Genomic DNA, 19,656 nt, shown 5'->3' with positions numbered 1-19,656 from the left:
GATTTCCATGTCTAATAACTTCTTAGGGAAGCAAAAGACAGGATATAAAATGACCCACAATACTTCTTCACTATTGAGGCCGTGTAGGCTATAGGCATTTTGGTTTAGTGTCCTGAAAGAGGGCAACATTAAAGACATTTCTCAGTGTGTTTCTCTGTCATTTAGCAGCTCCTCCCTTTAACACCTCACGTGAGAACACTTAACGGTGGTCTTCAGCAGCTGTTTAATCCTCCTCCTTTTTTTTTTTACCTGCTCGCACACAGACATTAAGGGGAGTTCCAGCACCTTTCAAGTCTCTGTCATCACCGGCCCATCCTGCATACCTGTCTGCGATCCAGAAACAACACACACAGTTGTTTTTTCATACTATCTCGCGTGTCAAGCTGCAGTTCCGCTATTTCGTCCCAATAAAGGCTTTGTGAGCAACATGTGCGTCCAACTGGAAAAAAAAGCCGCGGCTTCGTTCTTTTATTCTGCATCTCCTCCTCTGCTTTTCTCTTTTTTGGTCAAAGTGGTCAAGGTGTGATGGATGGACGGGTTCATTGGAGCGTTTTGAGGACACGCATGCGGAGCGCAGCACAATGGGACGGGGTCAGGGGCGTCTGTGGGACGGGGTCGAGGCGGAGCACTGAGACGCAACACTAGCAGCCCTGGAGGTGGAAAGATAAGAGACGCGGGACTGGAGGAAAGAGGCTAAAGTAAACAAAGAGAAATCTTTACTACGGGCTACAGTAAAACAAGAAAGTGTTGCAGGTTTACAGGGGACAAGAATGTGCCTGTGGAAGTGGGATGAATCTTAATGTATTTTTACACTGTTTTACTCAGCTGAACACACACACACACACACACACACACACACACAAGTTATTTCTTTAAATAATTCCTTCATTCATTTAAATAATTTTAAATATTCATCAGGGGTCGCCACAGCGAAATGAACCACCAGCTTATCCAGCATATTTTTTACGCATTGGATGCTCTTCCAGCTGCACCCCAGTAGTGGGAAACATACATACACACTCATTCACACATACACTTATACACTACGGCCAATTTAGTTTATTTAATTCACCTATAGTGCATGACTTTGGACTTTGGTATCCGGAGGAATCCCACGTCAACAAGGGAAGGACATGCAAACTCCACACAGAAATGCCAACTGGCCCTGCTGGGACGTGAACCAGCAACCTTCTTGTTGCGAGGTGACAGTGCTAACCACTAAGCCACCATGTCGTCTGTTAAAATATTATAATATTATAAATAATGTTTAATAGAAGATGTAAAAACTAATCTTTAAGATTTTTAATTCTTGATCATTCTAATGTGTTTATATTGTATAATTTGTCTATGTTGAATCCTTGAGTTTTATTGCATGTTTGATTTCTCTGTTGGTGTTGTGCTTTAGGTTTTAGAAAAGTGGATTATCCCTTTAACTGCCTGCTCTACCAAACGGTTGACCATATTTTGACTTCTTTAAGTAATGACTGGTAAAATCATTTAAAGAATGACTGTGTTAAAATTGGTTTACACATATAGCATTGTTGGATTACAAAAATAAATAAATAAATAAATAAATAAATAAATAAATAAATAAAATAAAAAAATCAAACAAACATAATAGTGTTGCACTACTACACTTGATTTAGGTTTTATTGTAAAAAAAACCCCAAACAAACAAGAAAACATGTTAAATGAGTAGCTGAACACTTCAAAAAATAAAGATGATTTAGTGTTCAAAAATGTTTTATTTTGAATATTTTTAAAATAAATTTGTCTTACACTTCATATTGTCTGATTTTTCATAGTATATGTGAAAAGTTCAGATGCAAAAACCTATAAGTGCCGTTTGAAATGTCCGTCAAAAATGAAAGTTTTCCTAAGCCTCCTTTGTTTATGTTGAGATATTTCACTTTAAAGACCAGGAAAATTACTTATTATTTGCCATAAAACTAATATAATTAAACATACACTATAAGAAAGAAAGGTACGCGAGCTGTCACTAGGGTGGTCCTGGGTTACACACAGGAGCCTGATAAAAATGCTCATTTTAGAGGAAATTTTCAGATGGCATTTAGATATTTTGGCATCTGAACTTTCCATTTACTGATTCCGGTACTTTTACCATAAACCAACATATCAACCATTTGGTTGAGGTTGATATTTTAGAAATTATGGGATGTGTTGAAAAAAATGCGACATTAGGAGTTAAGAAAATGCAATCCAAAAATGTTTTTGTTGGTTGGGTATTTAAAGCGTTATAAATATAATGCATTATGATTATTAATATTAAATCAATCTGTAAAATAATAATATAAATATATAAAGTTAAAAAGAAAAATGTTATTGTAAATAAAACAAAATTCCCTAAAAGGTAAACAAAAGCTGTCAACACTATTTTAGAATAAATATTAAATAATTAATGTATAAATCTCAAATGTGGAGTTAATAAAAGTGTTCTTGTATGCATTAACATTTTATTGTTATTAGCATTTTATTGTATTTGGGTGGTGTGTTGGCGCAGTGGGTGGCGCTGTCGCCTCACAGCAAGAAGGTCGCTGGTACGAGCCTCGGCCACAGAGTATGGGTGTTTCCCAATGATGGGTTGCAGCTGGAAGTGCATCCAATGCGTAAAACATAGGCTGGATAAGTTGGCGATTCATTTCACTGTGGTGACCCCAGATTAATAAAGAGACTAACCCGAAATGAAAATGAATGAATGAATGAATGAATCTAGCTAGATTTTTAAAGTACTTTATTTTCTTATTTTATTATATATTTAAAAACTTAATATATGTTTTTATCTTCCAAGAATACCATTATTCAGTCTTGAGTGTCTGTTTAGTTTTATTTGTATTATTTTATCTGCCTAAAGCTTTTTTCCCTTGAAGCAGTTTCTATTTTCTTTTCATATTTTCTTTCCTATTTTATTTTTTTGTTTGTTGTTTTTTCCTTTACTTTATTTACTTGAACATTATTAAATGCTTTGAAGAACTTTCTGTGTATGCTTAATAATAGGTAGTATGCATTTAATTATTAGTAAACCAGCTTATGCGCTTCCGTTGAACTGTATGCAGTTACAAAACTAGTGCGTTTAAGCAACCATTGCGTACTGCCTGATTGATATACGATAGAAAATGGGTCTCAGAATGTAAAACAATCACTGCATTAAATTTATTTTTCCACACTCTCTTTTAAATATGAACATTTATTTCACACCAGTATATTCAATGGAGTTTCTGCGCTAGCCTGCTTCTCCTGACAGCGCTTACGTCAAATTGGCTTTTCATCTCATTTTACGCATAAACAACTAAATGAATGCAAGTCTATTTAACTGATTGTATTTTAATTACATTACAGCATCAATGCCGTAAAAGGAACTGTATTAAATTTAAAATAGTCACGTCTGTTCACCAGAAGTTTATCGTTATGGGAAGAAACACTAGCGCTGCATGTACCCCATAGTAGTTTATTTATTTAATAAGAAATACATAAATACATACTCAGTGAATAAAATACATTAAATACAATGGAAGTTCAGTTTTTATTAAACACCTTGGATAAAAATATGATTTACGTTGACAGATTTATACAAGGAAAGAGATGATACTGAGATTCGAATTGACATTGATAAGTGGTTCCAAAGTTTGGGGTCTAGCAAAAACTATTCATTCATTCATTCATTCATTCATTCATTCATTTATTCATTCCTTTTCTTTTCGGCTTAGTCCCTTTATTAATCTGGAGTCGCCACAACAGAATGATCCGCCAACCTATCCAGCATATGTTTTACGCAGCGGATGCACTTCCAGCTGCAACCCATCACTGGGTTCATACACACCCATTCACACACATACACTACGGCCAATTTAGCTTATCCAATTCACCTATACCGCATGTCTTTGGACTTGTGGGAGAAACTAGAGCACCCTAAGAAAACACCACGCCAACATGGGGAGAAAATGCAAACTCCACACAGAAATGCCAACTGACCCAGCCGGGACTCAAACCAGACACCTTTTTGCTGTGAGGTGATTGTGCTACCCACTGCGCCACTGTGCTGCAAAGCTATTTAATCCAACAAATTTAATCTCTACTTCTCTGCAAAGCTAATTTCATAATAATGTTTTAAGATCAAACGATGATTCAGTCATTTTTTCTGGACAAAAAAACGGTGTGTCCTCATTTAGACTACTGAGTAAACATGCGTGTCTGCAAACACAAAAGCTTTCAAACATTAGTAATGCAGATAAATTCACTGAATGAGTGAGACAGAAAGCCTTAGCGGTGCATTAAAATGCGTTACGCCTACATGTGTGTGTGAATGACTAATAAAGTGCTTTAGATGAAGGTGTGTGTGTGTTTGTCTCCGCCGCAGTTGATTTATAATGAAAGACACACAGAAGCAGGTGATCTTTATAGAGGGTGGAGGTACAGTCTGGGTCACCAGCCTTTGTGACCCACAGCACCGGAACCACACGCACCATCTTTCACTACAGCCTGCCCGTCCTGACACAGAGGGGCATCCGATACGCTTCTGTCGCCTAAAAAGCCCACCAAGGCTAAGCTTTTTCAAGCAAGACAAATCTACGACAAACAGGGACTGAAGAAAGGAGACGGCAAGGGCCTTGGGGGTCAAACCGCACCTTCAAATACACACACACAAACTCGCACACACACATACTGAAAAAAAAATGGTTAGTTATCAGTTTTCTGTTTTTTGTGATTCATTTTTTTATTTTTCCCACATTTATTTATGCTTTTGAATTGCATTATGGGACCTTAATCTTTCTATTAACAACCTTTAACATTGAAAAAAATTGACAGTGATTTTCATTAAAATTTTTATTGGTTTAAAGTGATGCATTGTCATGGTTGGTGTTGTATAATATGGTTTAAAAACCTCTGTATAGTATTTCTTCTACATTATATTATTTTAAACTACTAGCTTTTCAATAAAAGTCACTTTGTTCAACTGTAGAGCTGAATTTTCAACATCAAAAGTTGACAGAGCAGAGATTAACATCCCATAATGAAATTCACAACCTTAAATAAACAGAAAATACAAGATTTTAAAACTGCAAACATTTTCTGTTATACTGTTCCTAAGGTATATGTGAAGTTTTGAAACGTTAACGTTTCAAACGTTTTTGTAAAGAAATCTATGTTTTTTAAACTAATGCAGCTAGCAGAAGTCAGTGATTTATTTTAATTATTTAGCCTGTTTACAGTTCCAAAATATTATAAATGTGAATTGTAAATTGAAAAATGTAAATTGAAATACCGTATATTGTGTTTAATGGAGAAAAAATGTGTTGTTTTTTTCACTAAGACATTTAAAAAGAGCTTTTCTTAGAGCTGTAATCACAATATCGATACCGTAAAAACGTGATATTTTAACTTATACAGGCCCAAGCCTGTTGCAAACAGCTATTAATTGAAATTTCATCATACCTTTCTCATTTTGTTCTTTTTCAATCACCTTTATTCATATTACTTTAATAATATATTTTTATACAACTTTTTAAATAGATTAATATCCTGACATTGTTTGAGAATCTGTTCTAGACTGTTTGATAATTTTACACAACATACAGACATACACAAACTTTGTGTATGAAAAAGAATATAAAAGTTGTCCTTGTTTCAACCTCCTAAGATTTTGTTCTTCTCTCAGATTATATCCCCCTTGTCTTTCTTCAAAAAACTTTACTTTTAGCATGCATTTCAGAAGTAGCTTTAAACATAAATTGTGTTTTAAATTTAACCAAGGCATTGAACTTAAGTCTTCAATTTAAAAAATAAAGGATTTGTATGCTCCAAATACCCCACATTTTCTATCAGTGCTCTGCTCTGTCAACTTTTAATGTTGATAATTGTACTCAGTTTGACGAAGTGACTTTTAGTAACATTTTAACATTTTAGTAGTTTTAAATAATATAATGTTTAAGAAATAATATATAAAGAAATAAATCTGTAACATAACAGAATAATAATAATAATAATATATATATATATATATATATATATATATATATATATATATATATATATATATATATATATATATATATATATATATATATACACACACACACACACACACACACACACACATTGGCAGCTTATTACAAGGTTTTTGTACCATAATGTAAAACACCAGCCCAGACATTATATCACTTTAAACTACTAAAAATGTTAATAAAAGCCAATTTGTCCACCTTTTTAAGGTTAAACGTTGTCAGAAAAAAAGATTACAGTCTCATAATGCGATTCAAAAGCATAAATAAATGAGGAAAAAATAAAAACATGAAACACAAAATATGGAAAACTGCTAATTTTTTTAACCAATATTTGTTTATAGTGTAGCTATATGATGATGCTTTCTCTTTTTTGAATCCACAAGTGCACAAAATGTGCAAACTTACTTTGATAGAAAAATAATAAATTAAAGCGCTAAAAGGAAAGTGTCTCTCTTGTTTACTTATGATCTAATTAACCACAGCATCTTAAAACCAGGTACAAACGGCCAACATTTGAGGTGGTCGAGATATAATCTTCTCTGGTGCACATACGAAACCCTTCCAGACCTTGACCTCTTCACCTCTGCGAACCTCCAGGAGAAGAGCCAGAGATCTCAGATGTGCCATAACTCCAGAAAAGAGGCCCTCTCTTCTGTAAACAGCTTAAATACACTCATCTTCCCTAAGACAAACATACACAGCGGAGCTCTGCGCACGGCAAAGCACCCGCACTGGCAGGCAAATGGACTTTTTATGGGGCCGCTTGGTTTTAAAAGCACTCAAATAACTGAGAGGATGAGATCGGGGTGTGGTATGACAAAGCGTGGGACTTGGAAAAAGGGACGGAGGAACGCATTCCTGCTTGATGGTGTGTTTTGGCAGACCATGGTGACATTCTGCAGTTCGTTCTTTGAGTTGGTTTTTAAGCCCACCTGGACGTGGCAGGGGGGCCACTATTTGATGGAGCCACACACACACACATACAAGCATACACACGAGCACACACACGGCTGGAAATTCTCCAATAATCCCTCCACCATATAGCTGTTCTATAAAACAGCAAGAAGCCGTTCAACAAGAAAATGTGCAGCGTCAGAGCTTTCCTGACTAAACCTATTTGCCACACATCACCTTATAAAAAACACTCAAAACTTTTCAGTCTGGCATTGACTGTTCCATTCGATTAATACGAGGGAGGAAATCTGAGCTGTGACACTAGAATAAGAGGGAATGAAAGACTTTGCTACATATTTTGACCTTCTGACACTTGAGACTCCAAGGGCGCTTGCCATTTGATTGCTTCCTTTAGATTAACACTCTAAATAAGGAGCACCCATAGATAGAAAGCAAAGGTAAGCTCTTTCTTGTTCTCTGATAGGACTTATTAAATTGCAGTAAATGTTCCAACTACATGCACTACAAAGTTACAGTGTGTACGAGAAAACCTCAACATGTAAATATTATGAAAAGAAAATACACGTTTGCAACATCAATCCTGGTTTGTATGGTTAATAATCAATGGAAATGAATGAGACTGTAGGTCTAGACATATTTAAGTTAAAAGGCTGTTTCCACCTGGTATTAACATGCATTTTCAGTGATTTAATTACAAATGATCAGTTGAGATGCATTACCGTTTTCAACTTGTACAACATATGAAGAGTTCATATGCAAAAACCTTTAAAAGCCATCTGAAATTATTGTGTATTCATTAATTTATTTATTTTTATGGTTGTCATCATTGCATTTAACATGGACAAAAGAGGCTAAGAAAAATGCACATTTTAGGAGAATATTTCAGGTGGCACTAAGAGGTTTTGGCATCTGAACTCTTCATATGCTCTCATGTGTCTTATTGTGTTCAGATTTCATTGACGAAAATCTACATTAAACTCTCACTTTTGAAGGAATCCTTCGTGCGACCCTAGAAATACTTTTGAATGAACCCAAGTCACACAGCTAAGACAGCAAGTGAATGAAAAGAAAGAGGATTTCTATCATAATCATAGGTTCTAGCACAATGCAGCAATGTAAATATGCCTCGTTTTGATGCACCTTCTCACAACACATCCCGTAACAATAATTTCTGGCTGTTTGAATGCATTCGACTACATTGGTGTTTACACTACAAAAACAATCATACCAAAATTGTTTTGACTACCTATGGAAGTAGCTGAAAGAAGGAAAGGATAGACTCCAGTTATACCTATATATAGTGCCATCTGCTTGAAATTGATTTGACAAAAATGCAATTGACATGATATATTAATGCATTAGGCAAAAGTCATTATTAAAAGCTAGATAAACTCCTAAGTTCATGCTTTGCCTGGATGCAAAACTTCTTATACTAATCTGCTTTAAATAACACTAACATGCATGTCTTTATCTGTGGACTCCAGTTGATTTATTGGATTTTTTGACCAAATTCACCTAAAAATGGTGAAGACAACTCAACTCAATCACTTTTTTTGATCTACCTATGGAAGTGGCTGAAAGAGGGAAAGGATGGACTCCAGTTATACCTATATATAGTGCCATTTGCTTGAAATTGGTTTGACAAAAATGCAATTGACATGATATATTAATGCATTAGGCAAAAGTCACTACTCAAAGTTAAAAAAAAACCTCCTAAGTGCATACTCTACCTGGATGCAAAAGTTTTCATATACTAATCTGCTTTAGGTAACACTTAGATCGTTGTCTTTATTAGTGGACACCTATTGAACTAATTGTATTGTTCACCAAATTCACCTAAAAATGGTAAAGACAACTCAACTCAATCACTATTTTTGACCAACCGATAGAAGTGGCTGAAATAGGGAAAGGATGGACTCAAGTTATATTTGTATATAACACCATCCGCTTGTAATTGGATTGATTAAAATGCAATTGGCCTGATATGTCAATGCATTTAGTAAATGCTATCATCCAAAGCTACACAAACTCCACAATTCATGCATTGCCTGGGTGCAAAAGTTCTGTCATTAGATTTATCTGCTTTAAATAACACTTAGACTCTTGTTGATCTAACTGGATTGTTCACAAATTCACCTAAAAATGGTAAAGACAACTCAATGCAATCACTATTTTTGACCTACCTATGGAAGTGGCTGAAAGAAGGAAAGGGTGGACTCAAGTTATACCTGTATATAGTGCAATCAGCTTAAAATTTATTGAAAAAAATGCAATTGGCCTGATATATCAATGCATTTAGTAAAATTCATTATCCAAAGCCGCACAAACTCCTAAATTCATGCATTGCTTAGATGCAAAAGTTCTGTCTTTACGTTCATCACCTTTAAATAACACTTAGATGCACGTCTTTATCTGTAGTAGACTCCTATTGATCTAACTGGAATGTTCACTAAATTCAGACAAAGAACTCAATCACTATTTTGAAAATATGTCTTCCTAAAATATACCTAAAATGTAAAAAGCATTACAACAGACCACAGACTAACCCCATCCCCCATTTTTACCGTTGGGAACATCTCCAAAGTATGACTTTTGCCAGATTTAACCAACTTCTTAAGACAATTGTGGACTCAAAGTAAAGCTAGGTAAACACATTCCCTCAACAACAGAGAGAGGATGAAGTAACTGTTTGTTATTGTGTTTGTGGTGATCTGAAGGAGACATAAGGGCTGCCTTTGGTTTATTCACGCACAAACATATCTAAAGCCGTGTTTATCTGTTTAAGTGTACTTCTGGGCTGTTATTTCTCAACATCACAATAGAGGTTACAACAGCTGTGATTCATAAAGAAACACACCTTAACCAAACCAATACACAGAACATTGTATAAAAAAAACAAACACTGAAAGATGGAAAATGTCCTGGCTGGAAATTACAAGCACATTTTCTGTATGTATATTTATGTATCAGTTGAAGGCGAAATTATTAGCATTTATTTTGTATATTTCCCAAAAGATATTGCTGGAGAAAGCCTTATTTCTTTTAATTTGACTGGAATAAAAGGAGTTTTTTTAACATTATTTTAGGATCGATCTTACTAATTATTTTTTTTCCCGATATATCTGCAATTTTGTTTCTACATATATATAATACAGTGCATCCGGAAAGTATTGATAGCGCTTCACTTTTCCACATTTTTTATGTTACAGCCTTAATTCAAAATGGATTAAACTCATTTATTTTCTTAAAATTCTACACACAATACCTCATAATGACAATGGGAAAAGAGTTTTTGAAAATGATGCAAATTTGTTACAAATAAAAAACCTGAAAACTCACATGTACATCAGTATTCACAGCCTTTGCCGTAAAGCTCTAAATTGAGCTCAGGCACATTCTGTTTCCACTGATCCACTGAGATGTTTCAGCAGCCTAATTGGAGTTCACCTGTGGTCAATTCAGTAGACTGGACCTGATTTGAAAAGGCATACACCTGTCTATATAAGGGCCCAGGGTTGACAGAGCATGTCAAAACTCAAACCAAGTATGAAGACAACGGAATTGTCTGTAGACCTCAGAGACATAATTGTCTCAAGGCACAAGGCTGGGGAAGGTTACAGAAAGTTTCTGCACCTCTGAAAGTTCCAATGAGCACAGTGGGGTCCATCATCCGTAAGTGGAAGATGTTTGGAACCACCAGTACTCCTCCTAGAGCTGGCCGGCCATCTAAGCTAAGTGATCGGAGAAGGACCTTAGTCAGGGAGGCGATCAATAACCTGATGGTCACTCTGTCTGAGCTCCAGCATTCTTCTGTGGAGCATCTCTGCAGCAATCCACCAATCAGACCTGTATGGTAGAGTGGCCAGACGGAAGCCTCTCCCCACCTGGAATTTACCAAAAGGCATCTGAAGGACTCTCAGACCAAAAGAAACAAAATTATTTGGTCTGATGAGACTAAAATTGAACTCTTTGGAGCGAATGCCAGGTGTTACTTTTGAAAAAAAAAAAACCAGGCACCACTCATCAGCACCAGCTAATACCATCCCTATACAATGAAGCATGGTGGTGGCAGTCTCATGCTGTAAAGATGTATTTCAGCAGCAGGAACTGGAGGACTAGTCAGGATAGAGGGAAAGATGAATGCAGCATTGCACAGAGACAAAGAGCAAACTTACAGAGCAAAGTAGTGAGGTTGTGAATACTGATGTACATGTCATTTTTCAGGTTTTTTTATTTTTCAATAAAATTTGCACCAATTTCAAAAACTCTTTTTTTTCATTGTCATTATGGGGGATTGAGTGTAGAATTTTGTGGAAATAACTTAATTTAATCCATTTTGGAATAAGGCTGTAACATAAATAATTTGGAAAAAGTGAAGTGCTATCAATACTTTCCGAATGCACGGTACCTGCCAGTATAATATCTGTTTTTCATGAATTTTTCTTACAGTATAAACACTTGTATGAACCCAAACTGGTCTTATTAACGCCCAGTATGGCATCCACAGCCAAAAATAAGAAAGCAGATCACTGATGTGTGTGTTTATTTCCTCACCATTCTTCCGGCTTCATTGTTCTGCAGATTCATAAGCGTGCGTGCGTGTTCCACCGATCCGCGTGGGTAGTTCTTCTCACGTTCACGAGCGTCCACAAACTCCCGGGCGAAGCGGTAGCCATAGTTGACGTTGTCCCCGCAGCCGCCCCACAGCCAGTCTCTGGGCAGGTCTCTGGGACGAGCCGCTCGACTGCAGCCGCAGGTGGAAAGCTCACCCTCACGGCACGCTCGACTCACAGCATTCACAACACCCGCTGCGCTGACGGCGTATGTAAAAGCTGTTTCTCGGCTGCCTGCACAAAACACACATGAACACATAATTAGGAAACATTCCACTAGGGCTGTGTGATATTAGAAAAAATATGACATTGCAATATTTTGTTTTTCTATGGACAATTTTAACAGAGAGCTTGAACAGCTCTGGATTTGGATGATTCTGTAGAGGAGTAAATCATGCATTTAAATTAAATAAAGAAAATAAAAGCACGGACAAATGTGAAATAGAGTGCGCTGTGCTTTTTTTTTTGAGAATCGAAATATATTTAGGCAGAGCAGTTGAATAATCGAATGTAAAAATTACACTGTGTGGTTTTCGTTGTAAAAATAATTCAATAAAAATCTGTTAAAGGTCCAGTGAAATTAAAATAAAGCTATTTAGATGTTAGTATCAATATTTTAGTCTTCATGTATATCTATAAGCTAGTGTGGTACAACACAATGACAGAATTCACATTTAAAAGATTTAAAATGATACAAAAATGTAAAGCTTTCTTATAAAATCTTGACCAATCAAAAGCTGTCTAGTGTCTACAATGCCCCGCCCCCTTCAAGAGACTTCTCATTTGCTTGATGTACTTGATCTCAACCACTCTCACTGGCAGAGCGGTGATAAAGCTAAATACTATTGGCTGTTTTTTTTTTAAAGGGAAGGAGCTACACCGCGTCCACCCTCTCTTAGTTTTTCAGTTGATTAGGTCAAACATTGAATCAAAAATGCACACTTCAAAGCACTTCACGGGACCTATAAAGATACAAATGGTACATTTATTGTGCCTAAATGCTTACACAGTCACAGGCCTTGAAAACACATACAAATAATTAACTTTCACTCCATTATGGTTACATTCTGCATGTGTTCTGAACTATTTCTCCTGGATTCCAACATTGCACTTCCTGTGATGTGACTATTGTGGATGCGCAATATTGGTGCTAAAACAATATATTGAGCAGCCCTACATTCCACTGAGAGAAGACACTTTTGCTAAATCATCCAACTCTTGGGTAAAGTATTTTTCTTGATTATTCACTTAGGAAGTAAAGGAACGAGTAAAACAACTCCAGAGCTCCACAGATGGTAACAATCTTTCTGGTAAGCCCTGCAGTGAGAGATAAGATTATCAGAAACGTGTGCACGTACAGGGACAGCTCTTTTTTATTGTTTCATTGTGGTATATATATCTCAATGCAGATGCATTAAAACATAAACAAAATTAGAATTCACTTGAGTTTTGGTCAAATGGGCCATATGATAAATTCCTGCCAAACAGGCGTTTGGTTTATAAAAAATTGGTGCTCTTACTCGCATCTGTTGTGCATGTGTTACCTGATTTTTTTTCCTCCATCTAATAAGCCATCTGGAATGCAGATTTCACATACCTCAACAGCACAGGCAATACAGTTTAATAGCGTTTAACGTTTAAAAGCTGTTTAAACATGTTAAAAAGTGCTGGTACAACCATATTTAGAGATAAGCACGTTGTATCAATGCTCGGCGACACAGCAATTATGAGAGGAAATTTGTCAAACAAAAAACTGCAGGCCTCGAGAATTCCTTTTTAATGATCCGGCCATCCTCAATGCCTTAATGAAAATGAACTTGCCCCTGACTAAACAGGCCACAAGTAACTGTTTTTATGCATTAGAAAACTCTCAAATGCACCACAACAGCTTATAAGGTTTGAGGTGTACCAAACTTCACTTGTTTTTACAAGAAATTATATGACAATAACTTAATAAATCAGCAAATGCAATTCAATCAGTTATTAAGCAACCAAGCTAGAAGATGAAACTGGCTCATAATTATTCTCTTGAGTATTGTTTATAGTGTGATTTATAAGTGTTTACAGTTTCACTTCTAGTTTTACTTTGGACAAAACATGGAAAAAGATATTCAATTTTGGGAATATGGCAAAAAAATTTATATTCAGGGGCTGAACATTTTCAGTCAGATCAAATGGATGGATGGACGGATGGACGGACGGACGGACGGACGGACGGACAGACAGACGGACAGACAGACAGACAGACAGATAGACAGATAGATAGATAGATAGATAGATAGATAGATAGATAGATAGATAGATAGATAGATAGATAGATAGATAGATAGATAAATAGATATGAAAAATACACAGAAAGACATCGGAACGCATTGCAATACTGTTTAAAATGCATAGATAGATAGATTCTACATTAACTGCAGTCATTAATGTAATCCAAATTCGTATAGTTCAACTTTTGGCTTAGTAAATTATGAACTATTATTTGCTGCCATTCTTTAATATATAATCCAACTACATGGGATTTTGATCTCTTGGTCTAATTTTTAAATGTATCGATCTAATTACAAGTATCACACGCTACAAGAGTACATGTTATCAGTTACTGTATTCAAATGAATTAAATTAAAGGTTATTTTCTTTCCTGTACATATGGCGAAAAGCTATTTCTTTATAAATTACACTATAAGGTCAGCAAGATATTAGAAATAATCTGATCGTTTCTGCGATAAATATTGCAGCATTAAAAAGATGGTTGGGATAGCACAATTTGGCAGTTATATGGGGAGCTGAACAGTAATTAGGTACAGAAATGGAATAATTACATTACAAAAAAATTATTTCTTCTTTGTCCTGTTTCAAGTCCAAATGTCTAAAAATTCCTAGATCAAGTAAAAAATATTGTTTTGTTTTTTACCTTAAAAATAAATTAAGAGTTTCCTCTTAAAACAAACAAAATTGTTTGCCAATGTGGTAAGTAAAATAATCTTGTTTTCACTTTGAAATGTAGATATTTGCACTAAGATAATTGACAGACAGACAGACAGACAGACAGACAGACAGACAGACAGACAGACAGACAGACAGACAGACAGACAGACAGACAGACAGACAGATAGATAGATAGATAGATAGATAGATAGATAGATAGATAGATAGATAGATAGATAGATAGATAGATAGATAGATAGATAGATAGATAGATAGATAATTTATACAGAAAGACATCGGAACGAATTGCAATACTATTTAAAATGACATAAGAATACTTTGCCGGTTTCATCACACCAAAACAAGCAAACAAACACATGCTCTCTCTCTCTCTCTCTCACACACACACACACACACACACACACACACACACACACACACACACACACACAAACACACACACACACACACACACACACACACACACACACACAGACACACACACACACACACACACACACAAAACGCGGCGCGTGTAAACGGGTGTGTACCTGCATTCCAGCGATGCGCCTATTGAATTCGGAGGGCCACTTTTATTGGCCCTTGGTGCCCAGACTTCAAATAGAGTCCCGGATATCCCGACTCTGTGTCATCGTGTCATTGCATTTCAAAAGCGACGCTGGACAATAGCCCGACTAACACCTCAATATAAACCTCGCGATTGACTGCAAATAAGTCCCGTGCTATTTGGGGGGCACAAGAGGGGGCATGTCGCGCCTTACACCTTGTTTCACTGATGAGCGGAACTAACACTCAATTGAGGCAACCAGCGCTGTCTTCTGTGGGAAAGCTACACGCATATATGAGCATGCATTCCAGTACACACACATTGCTGTCGCTGTATGCATGATGCATGGATGATTGACGCGATATGGGACACCTTTATTCGTTAAATGTGCTATTTGCATGTGGTGCACTGACTAAGATCACTCGTTATTTTAAATAAACGACGGTAAATAACAATCAACAAACTGATGTCAGGAGCACAACGCGTAATTCTCACGGTAAGCTGAGAGCGCGCAACATAAACAAACACACACAATTGTATATTTATCAAATGGCTTAGAAACAGTAGACTTATGCGTCTTAGACACAGAAATCGCCAATAAAACAACATTAAATTAATCATTTAGGCAATCAGAAAGCGTTTGTAAAAACAGTCATATGGGTTTTGTTCACAATATTAACCAATAGGATATAAACTGCAGAAAAAAAACGTTGCAATCCATAAAGCAGAATGATAAAATATACAGACGACCATGCAAGAATCAACTGATATTTATTATTGATTTATAACTCGTGCAATCAATAAGCTAATTAAAAATTAAAATTTATTTATCAATATAACAACCTCATTGTTTATGCATTCTAAGCATATATGACAAAGGCAAGAAGATGAATAGACCCTTTAATATCCTCCAAATATGACATAACTACATGTTTAACTTATCCATGAAGCTTCCTAACTCAAACTGTTAATAGACACCTGGTCATGTGGCTTTTTAGGCCTACACCAGCCACATGTTAAAGACAATGAGTAGTTTCAGATATTGTTGATAACTTCTCTGGAGTCTGGACAAAACATATGAACTCCTTTAACATCAATACTACTTAAAAAGACATGCATTCAGAGGTTTCATGATTTATTATTGTGCATTTCAGAATTTTAGATACTTGTTTTGAGTGCATGTGGGTCAAACATAAGACGTGCATATTGTCTGCATCAAACTATATTTACAAATGTGACTTTATAAACACAGAAAGCATATTAAAAGCAAATAAAAAGCCTGATTAAATGTTGCAAACAACTTTTGTAAAAAACACAATGTCAAAATATTGGTGAAAAAAGTTCTGTTGTCATTCAGTGTGACAGACACATTTATGTAAATAATAAACAACATACTTCTCTTGACTAATAAAAATAACAAGTGATCAAACTAAATTATTATATTTTGAAATAATTAAAATGTTAGGCTGGCAAATGGGTCATTTGAAGGACAGATTTAAGAATAAATAATGAAAATGTCAAGTAATTAGTATTTGGTGCTGCAGTGTTATCCAAAGATGGCATCAAATGATTTTTATTCTAAATACACCTAACAAGATAATTTGGCATATACTCCACTTTTAGTCTTTTAGCCATGTACTTTTAGAGATCACCAGGTCAACTCACCTATATGCATGACGCGGCCGAACACTGACGTGTTGTCCACTGTACTGCAGTTCCATCGCCTCTGTCTGAACTGATACTGGCACTCTTTGATGCCCGTCTTCGCCCCCTCTCCAATATAAACCATGTGGTCCTGATAGAGCTGGCAGAGCTTCCTCTGACCCTGAGATAGGCCCGTCAGCTGGCTGCACAGAGGCTGTGCTCCAATGATGTACATCTCCGGTCTCTGGATGGGGTTCATGGCTAATGACCTGAGAAAGCAAGACCAAAGCTTTTACCATCAGCTAAATATAGCACAGGATTAAATATGCATGACTATTTGTGACTCTAAATTGTTATTTATAATGTAAAACTTCATCAGGCTACCCTAATGATGTATATAATGGGAAATCTATTAGGTATCATCATTGTAAAATAACAAAAAAACATTATTTATTGAGCTTTGATAATATGAAATATTTGGCTGATGCTTGTATGATTTTTAAAATTTTAAATGGATATGCTCCACCTCCATTATGTGAGTTTGTGGCACACAAGAACAATAATGGTCAATCAACACGATCTATTACCAGGGGAGACTGTGCTGTGCAGTTTAGACATACAACTTTTGCTCGATCAGTCTTCTCAGTTAGAGCCAGTCATTTTTGTAACACACTTCCTATTGATTTGAGGGGTGTTAAAAATCATTCAACTTTTAAATACAAGTGAAATAAATGGCTTAAAAGTAAATCAAGTTTGTAATCATGTGTAATTATTTAGTTTAACATTTTAAGAAATTCTTATTACATGTTTTATCCCTTTGTCATATGTAACTTTACTGTTTTTGTATGTGTGATGTGTTTTATGATGTGTTTTTTTTTTATTTTAGGTTGCCTTTTAAAATCTGGCAGGGGGCAACAGATGAAAATTAGCCCTTGTGGCTAACTCTGGCTTATTTACAGTTTTACCGTGATTATTAATGAGAATTGTCCCTGTTGAATACAAAAAATTCAAAATGTTAATTGCAATGTGAGCAATGATTTTTTATTGTGCATATATGGCAGCAAACTGAGTTTTTCTGCAAGTTTCTTTATGTCAAATTTAAGACTTTTTTTAAACCATTATGAAAGAAATGTTAGACTTATACAGGAGTAAACACTAAATATTTTTATTTAGCCTGGTTACTTATGTAAAAAGTTTTTGTATAAATAGAATATTATGTAAAGGAATGTGTTGCTTTAGTTTTCTTTCCCTGATTAGGGAATTTAATTTGGAGAATTTGCTGTAAAATATCTGATTGCTGTTGTGAATTGTATCTTTTCGCAATAAAAATCTTAAGTATATATATAAAAAAAAAAAGTTTTAAGATTGATTATTGGTGATTGGGTGGGTAACTTTACCTGGACACAGGCAAATTAAGGCCAGTTTAAAATGATTTTAAACCTACAACACATATTTAAGTGAATTTAAGACTTTTTAATGGCTAAAATTTTGTTTTTAAAACAATTCTTCACTAAGTCAAACTCTACACACGGTTCAAAAATGTGTGATCCCCATGTCATGGCATGACTTTTATGTTACATTAACACAGTTTCAAAGTCAGTTAAATAGTCATTTCAACAAAAAACTGAATCAAAATCAAGTTTCAACATGTTTTGTAATGTTCAAATTTAAGGTAAAATCACCTGCACCATTAATTTGATCAATGCATTTCATTTTAAAAATGTGCATACAAATCATTACCTTACTTTTACAGTTAGATTATATTTCTTGTGACCACAGCTTAAATCATTAAGTTGAAAACCCTCGGAAAAACCTGTTGTCCATGTTGCCCTTATTTACAAACAGTTTGACCATTTGTTGCCCAAGGTAAATATTGTGACAAAGCCTCCACATTTGTTCTGAGCGAATAGTTTTCTTGTGCATCACTTCATCACACACACACGCGAATAAATCATGATATCTTTGGAAAAGCGTAACTTTGAATAATTTGCAAACACAATAATTTCTTACCACCACGAGTTGGCGACCACCAGCAGCTGTGAGTTGCAGACGATGAGGGTCACTGCCAGAAGTAGGTGTCCTTGGTTCATTCTCACATCCATCCTTCCTCCTCCAAGAAATTGAAATGCAAAGCGCCTCCTCTGGGGAAACATTTAGGAAATGATAGTAATCCGTTCGAAGGAGCCGTTTCCTTTAGTAGCTTGACTAAAAAATAAAGTCACTACAAGTGAATCCCCTCAAAACAGCAGCTGCGCGTAAAACACCAACACCTTGGTGACCTGAGGCACTCGCGGAGTCTGACATCTGCGGTGAATGTTCTTTTCATAAAAAGCAACCAAAGTGGATGTCGAAGCGTAATGGATGTAAAGTTAAAACCGAGCGCAGATCAGAAGATAAGTGCAAGCATAATCCAAACTCTCTCCTTTCTGTCTCTGCCGGGTCTCTCGATATGAACTAACACTTCTGCGCTCCGATGGCACAACATAACCCTCCCTCCTGCTCGCACTTCTCCGCACCCCCTTCGTTTTGACAATGGAGAGGAGGAGGAGGAGCGCGAGGGGAGCCGAAGACCTGGAGAGGAATTTTGGGGAGGCCAAACAACACAAGAGGGCAGCAGACGAGAACGCGCTTTGATTTTCCCGTGCGCAAGAGCGCGTTTTGGACTTTTTGGACACAATGCATTTATTAAAGAGGAACTTGAGATATTCGAGTCGCGCAAAAGTCAAAAGTTCACAGAGGGAGAGGAATAAAAGAGTTAACGGCTCGGAAAATATCAAAGTTCACACGCGTATAATCTCATTCTCCTTAGCACTATAGTTTACCGCAATAAATCCGCGCAAGGGGGAAAGACAAAATCCCGGTTTGACACGCGGAATAAAAGCCACGCATGTGATCTTTGACAGTTCAACTTCTGCTACCCTCTAAATCACTCTCCACAGTTCGGTCATGAGATATCCAATCGCGC

The 19,656-nt window shown here is 36.0% G+C and overlaps 1 protein-coding gene across 6 annotated transcripts in view; it reads right to left on the bottom strand.

Moving 5' to 3' along the window:
* wnt5b (wingless-type MMTV integration site family, member 5b) overlaps nucleotides 1-19,656 on the bottom strand; it is a 133,545-nt gene that overhangs the window by 7,697 nt on the left and 106,192 nt on the right. For 4 of the 6 annotated variants that reach the window (XR_012401423.1, XR_012401424.1, NM_130937.2 and 1 more), the window contains 3 exon segments: nucleotides 18,702-18,832; nucleotides 16,713-16,960; nucleotides 11,490-11,782 (listed from right to left, as the gene is read on the bottom strand). Coding sequence is in view for 3 of the 6 variants with exons in the window: in NM_130937.2 (NP_571012.1) it covers nucleotides 11,490-11,782; nucleotides 16,713-16,960; nucleotides 18,702-18,793 (633 nt within the window). In the remaining 3 variants the exon portion in view is untranslated. 6 annotated transcript variants of the gene reach the window in all.

This window comes from Danio rerio, chromosome 4, assembly GCF_049306965.1.
Source record: "Danio rerio strain Tuebingen ecotype United States chromosome 4, GRCz12tu, whole genome shotgun sequence".
Taxonomy (NCBI): Eukaryota; Metazoa; Chordata; class Actinopteri; order Cypriniformes; family Danionidae; genus Danio; species Danio rerio.
The sequence above is the reverse complement of the archived record's forward strand: the minus strand, read 5'-3'. Positions and strand labels throughout refer to the sequence as shown.